General features: G+C 35.6%; 1 protein-coding gene across 3 annotated transcripts in view; it reads right to left on the bottom strand.

The window, feature by feature from the left end:
- CDIN1 (CDAN1 interacting nuclease 1) overlaps window positions 1–12,483 on the bottom strand; it is a 125,028-nt gene that overhangs the window by 79,518 nt on the left and 33,027 nt on the right. For 2 of the 3 annotated variants that reach the window (XM_053981055.1, XM_053981057.1), the window contains 2 exons: window positions 12,108–12,180; window positions 9,961–10,032 (listed from right to left, as the gene is read on the bottom strand). In XM_053981055.1, the coding sequence (XP_053837030.1) occupies window positions 9,961–10,032; window positions 12,108–12,180 (145 nt within the window). The remainder of the gene's footprint in view (window positions 1–9,960; window positions 10,033–12,107; window positions 12,181–12,483) is intronic. The other variant, XM_053981056.1, reaches the window with a different exon arrangement.

Below are 12,483 nucleotides of genomic sequence, written 5' to 3'. Positions count from 1 at the left end.
CACTAAGGTGTAATGATTTTCCGTTAATAGGAAAATAAGCTTCTCTAGGCAAGGATTTAATCTTTAATTTATGCTATTCACCTACATGGTGAAATAACACACTAACAAATCATAGAGAAAACTTAAAAGGGGGTAAATATTAGTGCCAATTATATGCTAAGATAAGTTAGCAGTGATTAGGGAATTATACAATAAAGTCTATATCCACTACAGGATGTTTTTAATGATCACTCCAACAAGCGCTTAAGTGGCTGATACACTAAGGAATGACCCATACCACTGCAAAAAGTTGATACGTCACTAAACTCTTGCAGTTTTTGGGCATGTCATAAAAAAGAAAATTAAAGAAAATGAATTGTTATATAAAATCTTTGTTGAAGTTCATTAGTAGTAGCCAAGGAAACACACTAGTCACACAGACACAAGCAGAGAAAAATCCCAAAGCCCTGTCAAGGGTTAGACTCTTCGAACAAGAGAAATACATGTCAATTTCCTCACAAGAAAAGTTAACAGTGGTATGACATAGGTTGACACCTACTAAATCAGGTTGTTTAAAATGTTTTGTAAGAACCTAACAAAAGTTAAGTGAAGAGGTTATAGAGGATTCAAATATGTCAAACTCATGTTACAATCCTGACGATGAATCTGAGTAAACTGGCAACTACTGAAAAACTGCAGCTCTACATAGCTACAAGCTTCAGGTCAAACACATGATGGCCTTGCATAAGTATTTTCAGGGCTGGGCTCTCATTTAATTTATGGACAGAAAAGCAATGGAATTTCAGAGAAAAGGCTAAATGAATACATGCTTCAATAGCAGATTGAAAAAAAGGATTTTATAAGTGACACCTGTGCCTCTTCATTCTGTCTACTGAATTGTTTTACTAATCTGAAAAGAAACGTAAAATTAAATGTAAGTCAAGCAAATGTTGATACTGAATGCAAGTAAACAGTTCTGTCACATGAGATCAGCAGGGGAAAGCACTGAGAATCAGCCCTGAAGCAGGAAGAAGAAAATTCTTCAGAAAAGTAAATGGAAATCTGATTTGGGAACTTGAGAAAGGCAAGAAATTCTACAGTCTTGTAACTAAGCTTGGGATTAATTGTATTGCCAAGGACTCAAAATTATTTTAAAAAGCTGTTTCTATTACATCCATTTTCAGTTGTTTGTAGCTTTCCTAAAGAAAACAACAATAGGGAATAGACAGAGTTGCATTTCCCAAAAAGATACTTGGGACTGCAACTCCTAGTGTAAATTTAATCTGAATTATGCAATTCCACTGTTTGAAAGGTGAAGAAACTGGGGCTTAGCACTTGGAGGTTATGTCTTCAGAGACACTAGAGCCCAAGACACAAAATATTGCCGAATCATAATATGCAGTAACGCATGTCCTCATAACGGATAACTCCTGCTCAGACTCACCTGGAACTATTACACTAATTTCTGTCCTCCTATCTCAAAAACACTGGGAGAATTAGGAGTTCAAAGACAGAATAAAATCAGTAGTGGTCTAAAGAAACACATAAAATTTGGGAAAAGAAACATTTACTTTAGAAGACACAAAAAAAGGGATACCAAAAAAGACAATGCCTGCTTACCATTTCTGCTGTGTGTCAGAACACTCATAGGAATTCTGAAGAAAGCATTTAAATTTAAACCTTTTTTTTTATTCAAAGACACATGATGTTTATCAGGGTCAAAGATGTCACAGGATTTTAAAATGCTGGATATCTAGCACTGTTAGTTTTCAAAATTATAAGGAAACCAAGCAATTCTCAAAAAAAGGATCAGCATTTTGGAAGTGATACAAAACAAAAGCAGGTTTTTAAAAATTTCTTTTAAGAATTTCTTTGGGACACAAAAAGATTGATGGGTAAAGGTTATCGGTAAGTGCCTGCTGGAGGGCAGTTAGAAGAAATGCATTGTCAGTGAGTTTTCTGAAAACTATAATGACTAGCTGCTCATTCACTACCACACCAGCAGGATGAGGGAGAGAACTGGAAGGGTAAAAGTGAGAAAACTCACAGGCTGAGATAAAGACAGTTTAATATGGAAAGCGAAAAACAAGGAAAGTAAAACAAGGAAATAATTCATTGCTTCTCAAAGGCAGGCAGGTGTTCAGCCATCCCTTGGAGAGCAGGGACCCATGATGGGTAACAGTGACTTGGGAAGACAAAAACCATCACTCCAGATGTATCCCCTTCCTCCTTCTTCCTCTCACTTTATTGATCTTGATGTCACATGGTCTGGAATATTCTTTTGTCAGCTGGGGTCACCTGTCCCAGCTGTGTCTCTTCCCAGCCTCCCATGCACCCCCAGTTTCCTCACCAGCCTGACAGTACAAGAAGCAGAAAAGGCCTTGTCTCTGTCTAAGCCCTGCTCAGCAATAAAAAAAAATCTCTGTATCATCAACTCTGTGTTCAGCACAATTCCAAAACACAGCCCCATACCATCCACTTGAAAATAGTTAGTGCTACCCCAGCCAAAGCCAGCATTCCCACTAAACCAAACACTTTCTCCTTCAGAGAAAAGAGAAAAACAAGAGATGTAGCCATGCAGCTTAACACACAACTGGAAGGCATTCAGATATCATAGAATATACGGAGGATAGATCCTATATTGAATGGAAAAGAAAGCAAATTGCATGAAAAATCCCAAAATTTGTGTACATGAACAGATCGAAATCAAATAAGAATTCCCTAAAAAGAATAAGCAATCAGTAAAATAACATGCACACCATGCGGACAGGAAACATATTCCCTACTTCACTGGAGAAAACAATCGGGAAGAATTTTAATTTTTAATTAAGAAAAAGTACTGTAACTCATTTATTAAATATGTTTGAATGGCTCTATTTTGAACTAAGGTCAAAATACAATTCCTAGATTCTCAAGCTATGACGTAAGATTAGCTTTATTGATCTTCTGTGTTATTTGTTACAGCTCTCAATCATTATTTTGACAGTTTTATCATACTGTAATAGACTTCCTTTTAGATAATTACAGTTACTATGTTCAATTTCAATCTCCTGTAGGACTTTTCCTCTAGATAATCACACTAGATTCCTCTAGATCTTGTTTCTTTCTTTTGTCATACATATGCAATAAAGTTTCAATAACAGTCTTAATTATTTTAACAGCATAATCTCAAGGCTTACCAAACAAGTTCAAGAATCAATTATACAAGAAAACCTTCATCCTTAAAATCTCTCAAGAAATTTATTTTCTAAGTACTGAACATGTACTTTAGCAAAACTTTAGCAAAAACAAAACAAAAAGCAGAACATGTAACATTTATGGACCATAAAAGTTACTAAATCTTGTTAAGTTGTATACATCTCATGTTTTAGTTTATACCTATTTCTAATCTTCCATCATGTCACTACTGTCTACAGCCTATCTTCCTAATAACATCCCCACAGGTACCAGTAGGCTGCTCTTCTTTCCTTGTGAAACCATCTCTTGTCCCAGCTGAGTAATGCCTGGCTCCCACAGCCTTCTCCCACAGGGGAAGTGCTCCATCGCCTTTGCTATCCCAGTGGCCCTCCAGTGAACTCTCCTCAGTCCATCAACATCTCCCTTTTACAGCTGTGGTTTACTGCAGAAGGAGTCCAGAGTTTTTCTGCTCAGCTGAATAAGTCTCAAAGGCATCAGAGAGCACAGGGCTGACTGTGCTGCAACCACAAAACAATGTGACTGAGTAAAGCTCGGATGACATATCTTCCCCTTCTGCCTAAAGGTTCTGCCTAAAGGCATTTTTTGCATAGTGTAAACCACCTAAATTATTCTTTTAAAAATCAGAAGAAATCTCAGCTGGCAGCATTATACTTTGTTGACCTGCTTACTTTCTTCTGATTTTCAAAGAGTGGTTTCCAATCTCCTTAGACAAAGAAGCAATTAAACTTAGGTAGTTATTGCTTGAAGGATCTGTATTTTTTGGATTAAGGAGACCTAAAATGAAAAGAAAAGAAGTTTGTTTTATTTTAACTGAATGACTAAACATATAACCTAAATAGAGTTTTCAGGGTCATGGATCCTACACGGGAAAAAAAAATCCTAACATCAGCTTTCAGCAAATTGATTTTTATTGGGTTTTAAATATCTTTTTCAAATGATTTTTACTGTTTTGTTTGGTGTTTTTCATTGTCTTAAGATAGTCCTGAGGATGTCAAATACTTGGATCACCCTTTCAGATGACTGCCCCTGTGTTTTGCTGTATAGTCAGCTTTTTAACTGAGATGTTTTAGTGACACTCTTCAGGTACACTGCATTTGGCACCCCATTTATTTTTATGCTTTTTTGCTTAAGCAGTCAATTCTGAAGCAGAACGAAGTTAAGCCATGCACTGCTTTTTTAGCACCTTCAATATGAAGTACCTGGATGCTGTAGTTACTTGAGACAAAACTGATGGCAAGATGTTCCAGGGATTTAATACTCACACTTCAGCAAAGTGCTGCATATATGCTAGGGGAAGGTCTTAAGAAAAGTTCAAATTGAGTTATTTACAATGAACAGCATTCTTAGAGAAGACATCAAGGCCCATTCCTACTGCTATTGATAAACTAAGGCTGAAGCTGCAATATTTACACAGATTTTATTAACTCTGCTATGGAAGTAACACATCTCATGCTGAAGAATGTTTTCCTCTTGTGAGTTCAAAGATATGCAATTCTACAAACAGAACCAACTTAATTTAGTTGATGGCCATGACCATAAAACTGAGGTGACATTGCTCAAGGAGCTCGCCAATGTGCAATGTTTAACACCAAGTATGCATACACCAAGTACCTACTTAAGACATAGGCTTGCTCTAGTATATATTCTCTTCTATAGAAAGAGAAGTTGGAATAGTCCAAAGAAAGGAAAGTTTTAGGATTTGAAGGCAAACAGCTTTTCTCAGCAATACTATTTCAAGAAAAATTCTCTCTAGCACCCATTTATCAATGCACTACTGAGGCTGCATTCATCAGACGTTTATACAGAAATGGGAAGACTGAACCTTGCTCAGTGTTATGGAAAAGCTGAATTTTCTCTGAAAAAGTGGACAATAGACTTACAGAGGTTAAGAAGAAAAATTGCCTTTCATTTTGTGTTCATCCATTTTTCCCTTTCTAGCTTAAAGAGGAAGCAAGGAATCAGCATGTGTGGATTCAGAAGTGTCTAGCCCTCACGAATCCATGCCTGTCAAGTTTACAATTGACTTTTTGTCTTTGCTTTGATACAAAATTGCCACAGGTCTGTGGCCAAGTTAATTAACCTGCTCATGGTTCAAATATTTATTTTGCAAACTGAGAATAGTATTTGGGCCAAAACTCAAGAATGGCCACTGAATAAGCCACTATTTCAAGAACATGAAGAAGGTGGTATGTAGTGGTTAGAAACTTGTAAGCATCATTCACTTCAGTTGTGCATGCTGACCAGAGTAAGTGGAAGCAAAAATATTTTAGTGAAAAATATTTTTAGTGAAGCACCCCTAGTCTGTCTTTTCTTTACAAAAAGAAAAGACAGACTAGGGGTGCTTCACTAAATTATTGTCAGTATTCATTTTGAAAACACACAGTAGAACTGGTGACACGAAAACTATTCCTTTGCATTGCAGACACATTCTCCTGTTTCTATCGCACTGTTGGCAATAAGGTACTTGTATGTTTCCAATTTAGGGATTCTAGAATCACTCCAATTTCTTCAACAATAGTTTTAATTAATTTGCCAGTTTTCACTATAAGAGAAATTTGCTTTGAATACCTGCATGAGACCTGTTCTGTAACAGCATCCGTACATGACACACTATTACAGAGCAAATAAAAAATCAAGTTGTTAACAGTCAGTCTCATAGTGAAAAATAAATAGTTCAAATGAGAAAAAGTGAAATACTGACAAGCAGATCTGAAAAAAAATGGGAGCGTAATGCAATTTCAGAGGCAGAATCCATTCTGGACATAGAAGTAGAGGAATATTTTGTGTTTTAAAGATGTAGAATTTGTTTTTACTACTTCAACTAATCAGCTTTGAGGGCTGTCCCTATCCCACCGCTTTCCCTTCTCACCAATGCAACTAAAGCAATACAGATGCTTCCTATAGTCAAGCAAGAGATAAACAATAATGAGATATCTAAAACTTTTGGTTCTTCCCAGAGAAAGAACTTCTGCTTGTGAGAGGACAGCTTAAACATCTGGTATACTTCCTCTCCATACCTTTGTAAAAATATTCTGCCTTATCAGTATGAAATCAAAGACAGGAAGATGGAAAAAGCGAAAAGTTAAGAGCAATTTCAAATGCTTGTTTAGAAATACTATCATTAGTCAGTGCTAAAAATGAGACTTTCTCAAATCTATGTGTTAATAATATGTGTGCAAATGCAAAGAACCTCTAATTCATGCCATTTTATCTTTTGGAGCAGTCAGTCAACAGAATGCAAACTTAATAGACCACAATCAGAAGCCACTGTGCAAAAGATTCTTAAGCAAAAAGCTCTTGCTTTCAGATACTAGTTGGCATGAACAAAATTTCATCCATGTGGAAAAACACATGCAAACAAGCACAACAGAACATTGCCAAGACCTACTGTGCACTTGTAATTTTTACTAGAAAGCAACCTACTGTAACTTAAGTTTTTGCAAATTCAATAGACATAAAAATGAAGACAGTGTTACATTCAAGATTGTTTTTATAATCAGCAACATATTGCAATCAGTGTTTTCAGAGCCTAAAAGACTAGTGATTTGCCTTCTTGAATGTCTATATTTTTCAGGCACTTAGCAAGTTCTCTTAAATGTGCTGTATTTTAACATAAATCCAGGTTACTTGCCTGAAAACAAATCTTTGCTTCCATGGATTCTGCATTAGTTCACTCTGATAATTAGTCAATGTTAATACATTTCTGGAAGATGAAGTGCATTCCTACACTGTATATATCTCAGGTAGAAAACACTGTGTAATAAGGAAAAATGTGAAATAAGACTTAATCAAATGTATATTTTAATTCCTGGAGAGTGAAGCAATTTGAGATTATTGCAAAAGAGCTTCTTCAGAGTTGCAAATAATTTCTAAAAGTTATGTATGTCTTTTTGGGAGAGGTGATACAACTTTGAAAATAATTTTATGTATGTTAAGCATTGTCGACATACAAGGAACTCGTATTTAGGCAATGTTCAGGATAGACAGATTATGTTATGAATGCTGCATAGATATACTTGACAATTTTGAAGTCACATCTTTTAATCACCTTTTACTAAAAATAGTTTCTAAAATTCAGTAATAGTTATATCTCTACTGTGCAGTTTGAAATGCTGCAGAATGCTTGTTTCAGAACTGTTGTCCAATTTGTTCCTGCCGTCTGTCTTCACTGGGCTAGTTGACTGTAGATGTTGATGTATTCCAACAGATACCAGCACTGCTCTGCACAACTGCTCAATGCTTTATAAGCTTCAGCATATAAAAGGCATCTTGTTTCTTTTTAAAATTCACCAAGAGCTGAGTGTAGAAAGCCTGATGATACTAATTTACCTTTTCAAGCTGTTTATTCAAGAGCTAGGAAAAGCAGAGGAAGATGGAAGGATATTTTGACCTTATCTACATGCTAATAATCCACAGCAGGTAGTCATAGAGAAGCAGCTTGAGATTGCATTTTACATTATTATCTAAGTGTAAATAAGAAGAGGATGGAAAAAGTAAGATTAAAGAAAGGTGTAAGATTCTGTCCTTCTTCTTCTTTATGTAGCTGCTATCAACAATTTCCATTCCTGTTTGCCATTTTCAACAATGACCTGGAGGATGCAAAAGACAACCAATCAGGAGGCAAGGCTGGCTGGCATTCAGATGGACCTAGACAGGCTAAAGGGTGGGCCAGCAGGAATCTCATGAAATTTAGAAAGGGTCAATGCGCAGTTCTATACCTGCGAAGGAGGAATCCCAGCAACAATGCAAGCTGAGATGGATTGGCTGGGGAGCAGCTTTGCAGAGAAGAACTTGGAGGCCCTTGAAGGTAGGCCAGCAAACTGAATACGAGCCAGTACTGTGATGTGGCAAAGAAGATGGACAACAGCAACTTGAACTTTATGAAAAGGAGCAGAGCGAATAGATTGAGGGAAGCCATAATCTCCATTACTTAGCATTTATTAGACCATAACTAGAATACTGGTTTGCACCACAGAATTCAACAACAGGAATTCAATGTCTTAAAAGGATTCTAAGTACAGAATTTATCTATTTTAACAACATCATTGACTTTATTTTTTCCTTTTAGGATACAGAGATAACTATAATACGTGATGTTACATTTACAAGGTTTCATTACGCTTATGTAAGGCACTACCTCTCCTTGGCCCCAGAGTTTTGTTTGGAGTTAATCTTCCATAAATTTATAGAATAATCTGAGAGCTCTAGTAAGGTAATAGGAAAAAGAATTATTATAGTGCTTGGTTAAATAACCTGTTTTGAACTTGATTAAGTCAAAGGATACATAGAGCACATTCTTCATATTGTACAGCATCCCAAAACAAATTGAAGGCGGTCACAAACTGAAAACTGGCACACAAGGCTCTCCTGCTCACACCCAAATAGTGAAAACACTAAAAGGATGTATTTTATTCACAGAAACTGTGAACTTGTCATTTACGACATATGGAGTCATGGCTATTATAGCAAAATTGTCTTTTGATATACTTAAAATAAGCAGTATAGAGGTCAATTCTAAGCTCTATTACTTTATGCAAAAGAAAACTAAGAGAATTCAAGATTTTTTTGATAGGAACAACAATACACCATTTAAATAGGGAATTTGGTGTGATACTACAGTAATCTCTACCTCTAGATCAAAGTTACTGGAAAATGAAAAATAAAAGGCTATCAAATCAAGAAGATTGTTTTCTGGAATGGAAGAAAACTAGGCTACAATGTGTAAAACTTTCCACTGCACTGAATTCCCACCCTACTTAAACTACCTGGGCAGAATTTAAGCCTACTTTCCACATTTAATTTAAAAGAAATACTGAAGGTATCATACTGGTATTTACTCTAAATTTTCTAATGACAAGCTCCTTTCCTGGTACTACAGGTCACCTGGTAGAAAACTTGTCTATCATTAGTATTGTCATCTTTCTATAAAAGTATCTTTTTTTCCTTTGGCAAATAGAAATTAACATGTTCCTGCTCAGTGATAATTCTATTTCCATATTCCTTAGCACACAGATTTACTCTTCTAGGTACTGATTATTCAGAAACAAAAACTCCTTCCCAAAAACTTCCACTTTTAAGACACACATACTATAAACAACTTTGACCTGATACAACATGCTGAGTTTAAAAGGGAAGCCAAAACACACTTTCTTTCTATTCTAAATAGATTATTGTAAAGTGGTTGTACATCTTTTTAAAATACTATTTGTGTTACATGAGGTCTTTTAATCCTTTGCACTGTGTAATTCTATGGTTTAAATTCTTAATACAAGAGAGTCAAAATTACTTTTTTTTTTACTTTTTGAAGTAGAGCAGTGCAATTACTATTGCACTGCTCTACTTTAGTAAGGACCTGCTTTATTTGAATGGAGCAATATTGCTGGAGCAATAAGCTGTGTGTTTCTCCTCATCCCTCTCATCCATACATTTCTGTAGAAGCAAAACAATTTAGAACTATGAATTGATTAGTGAAAGTAATAGTACAGCTACAGTACTTTCCTCTCCCTGCGGGAAAGCTTTTTTCAGTTTTAAAGGGGAAAAATTAAAAATACAAAACCAAGACTGACTGAGACTTGCAGCTCATTAAAGCTGGGGTGATTTCCACTATACAGAATTCTATTGATCTCCATAGTCCACAGTAGACAAAAAAGTGTGGTCAGGGAGGGGATGATGGATGCCTCTGCCAATAGCACTGAACAAACCTGTTAGCTAATTGCTACCAAAGACAATTATCCCCGCATTGTTTCATAATGGAAACACATTACAAAACTCTAATATACACACAGGGAAATTTGATGATTTGACTGCGGAGCCATGTGCATTGAATCTCATTGCCGAAGGCCAGCCAGGTCACTGCTGTGAGGGGAAGAAAGTGTCAGAATAGAAGCCTGAATATCTCACAGCTCATTCTGTAAAATGAGTTTAGCAACTCCACAGTACTGTAACAACACTGCAATTCCCCTGCCACACCCACATATATAATGTACAACACAAGGCATGTATCTTTTAATGAAAATTAAAAAATAAAATGTACTATGAAGGACAGAATATTTTTATGTAGTACAACTAAAAGCCAATGCCAAAACTGATTCTTCACAGTTTTGATCACCATAAAAGATTTTTCATCATTCCACATTTAGATTACAAGTCATATAACAAACAGTGACAGCCATATAACAAACAGTGACTTCACCGTGTTTTATACAGTAAAATCTACACCCCAGTCAAGTGTTGCAAATTCACTTTGGAAAAAACCCTCAAAATAGATCACAACAAAACTGTCACTGAGTTAAGCAGCTATGAAATCTAAAAATGCTCCAAAATAAGGATTTATTTCATTATATCTAATTACAGTGTAATTCAAGAACACAGCACTATATAAACAATTTGTATCCTATCCCCAGAAGCCACATTCTTAGAATGCCTCTTTCTAAACATGTTTCTAAATGTGCTTGTGCTCCTTCCTGGCACACTCGCTCAAGACACCTAATTCTAGCAACACAATTGTATGAAATCTGGAGTACAGTACAAAAATTATATTCTGTTTGACTGTGCAGTATAAGACGACACAAAACAAAAAGAAAATTACTTAAGATATCATTATAAAGATTAATTAATAGTCAGAAAATTTTATGATTAATTTTGCTTTACTGTGCTTGTACTGCTCTCCATTGGTCAGCCTACCTGCTTCAGAATGTGCAGACTACTATTTTGACAGGACCTGGATAGCAGTAGGTCCAAAGCAATCAGAAGGTTGACTTTGACAAATGGTGGTGCTGCGGCGAAGTTGAAAATAACACACATCCACTTTAATCTCTTTCTTGATTAAATCGAAACCATACCATTCTGACATCATGTGATTTGCTCATGAAGCATCACTGCAGGTTACTTTAGAGGCTACATCTATTGAAATGATATTGAATTTTTAGGGGAAGTACTTAATTCATTCAAATGAAACCTTCAGAAGGTAACTGGGCCACCAGTCACTGATAACTGTAAAGATTGAAAGAAAACCAGAGGAAAAATCCCTGACAAAATCCACCATATGCTACTGCATGATATTTTAGTAGGTATTATCTTTTGCTTTCAAAAAGAGAAGATTATACACATAAAGCATATTCTGAAGCTTTTTACCTATTCTGCCATAGTCAAGCTCCAAAGGTAAACATTACACTAGGTAATAAAAATGCAGAAGATGAAATTGTCTTTTTTACATGAGACTAGGCAAATATTTATGGGGCAGTTGACAAACTCCTGCCTAGTAAAAGAGCCAGCACTGAGAGCAATTACCCTGATATTCATGACTCACTTTGAATATCACATTGAATATTACTCATAAATCTTTTACGAGCACATCCCCAGAGCTCACTTAACAGCCGGTTTTAATCATGCAGTTGACACAGAGAAAATAACAAAATGTATTTTTTCAGTGGCAAATTAATTTAGGCTTGAACCTCCTCCTGTAGCTCTATTCTTTTCTTCCCTTTCATTCCATTTTTTTATTTTCTTGTACTGAGATCAGTTAAATGCACTTCTGTATACACTAGCAACATTCCTGCAAAATTAAAAGCGGCTTAGGTTTATCTTAGGAATTACTGTCAGCAATTACTGACTTCTAAAACACAGAATTTTAAAAATATAAATTTGGTATGAGTCCCATACCCTTTATTTTACTGGAGGAACAAATATTCTGGAAATCTAAGAGGAAAAAGATTTGTTTAAATAGTATTAAATTGTGGCTGCTCTTCTTACATACAGTTTAACTGTCATTAACTGATGAACATACCAAACTTAAAATGTTACCCTTGTTATCTCACTTCCAGTGTTGTTGTGATTATTTTTCTATTGTAGTCAGAAGAAAAGTGGAAACAAAAAGTATTTTAAAAATAATAAAATACAAAAGAAAAAAAAAAGCCAGCTAAGATACTTACGGATGGCTTGTTCTTTCTCTTGTAGAAATCTTTCCAACACAATACGAGCCATCAATGATGGGGCAAAGTCCACCTTAGCCCAACAAAAACAAAAACAGTATGTCAGGAGGTAACATGCACACATGTCAGAACTGTACTATATTTGTAGATTAAAATTAATGAGCAAAATAGAGGAAAGAGGATCTTTTTCCCATTATCGAACTCAACTATTTGCACCAAATGTGTGGTAGTAATCCACAGTACCAGTGAAAAACCAAATAAAGTAGACAACATAAAATCCTGGTTATTATATTTGTACATTTTGCACGTGAACCACTCTTTGTAAAAGATGACCATGAAATCCCTTTTATAAGGTTATCCATCAAGAAAAAGAAGT

This window comes from Vidua macroura, chromosome 6 (genome assembly GCF_024509145.1).
Source record: "Vidua macroura isolate BioBank_ID:100142 chromosome 6, ASM2450914v1, whole genome shotgun sequence".
In the NCBI taxonomy this organism is placed as follows: domain Eukaryota; kingdom Metazoa; phylum Chordata; class Aves; order Passeriformes; family Viduidae; genus Vidua; species Vidua macroura.
The sequence above is the reverse complement of the archived record's forward strand: the minus strand, read 5'-3'. Positions and strand labels throughout refer to the sequence as shown.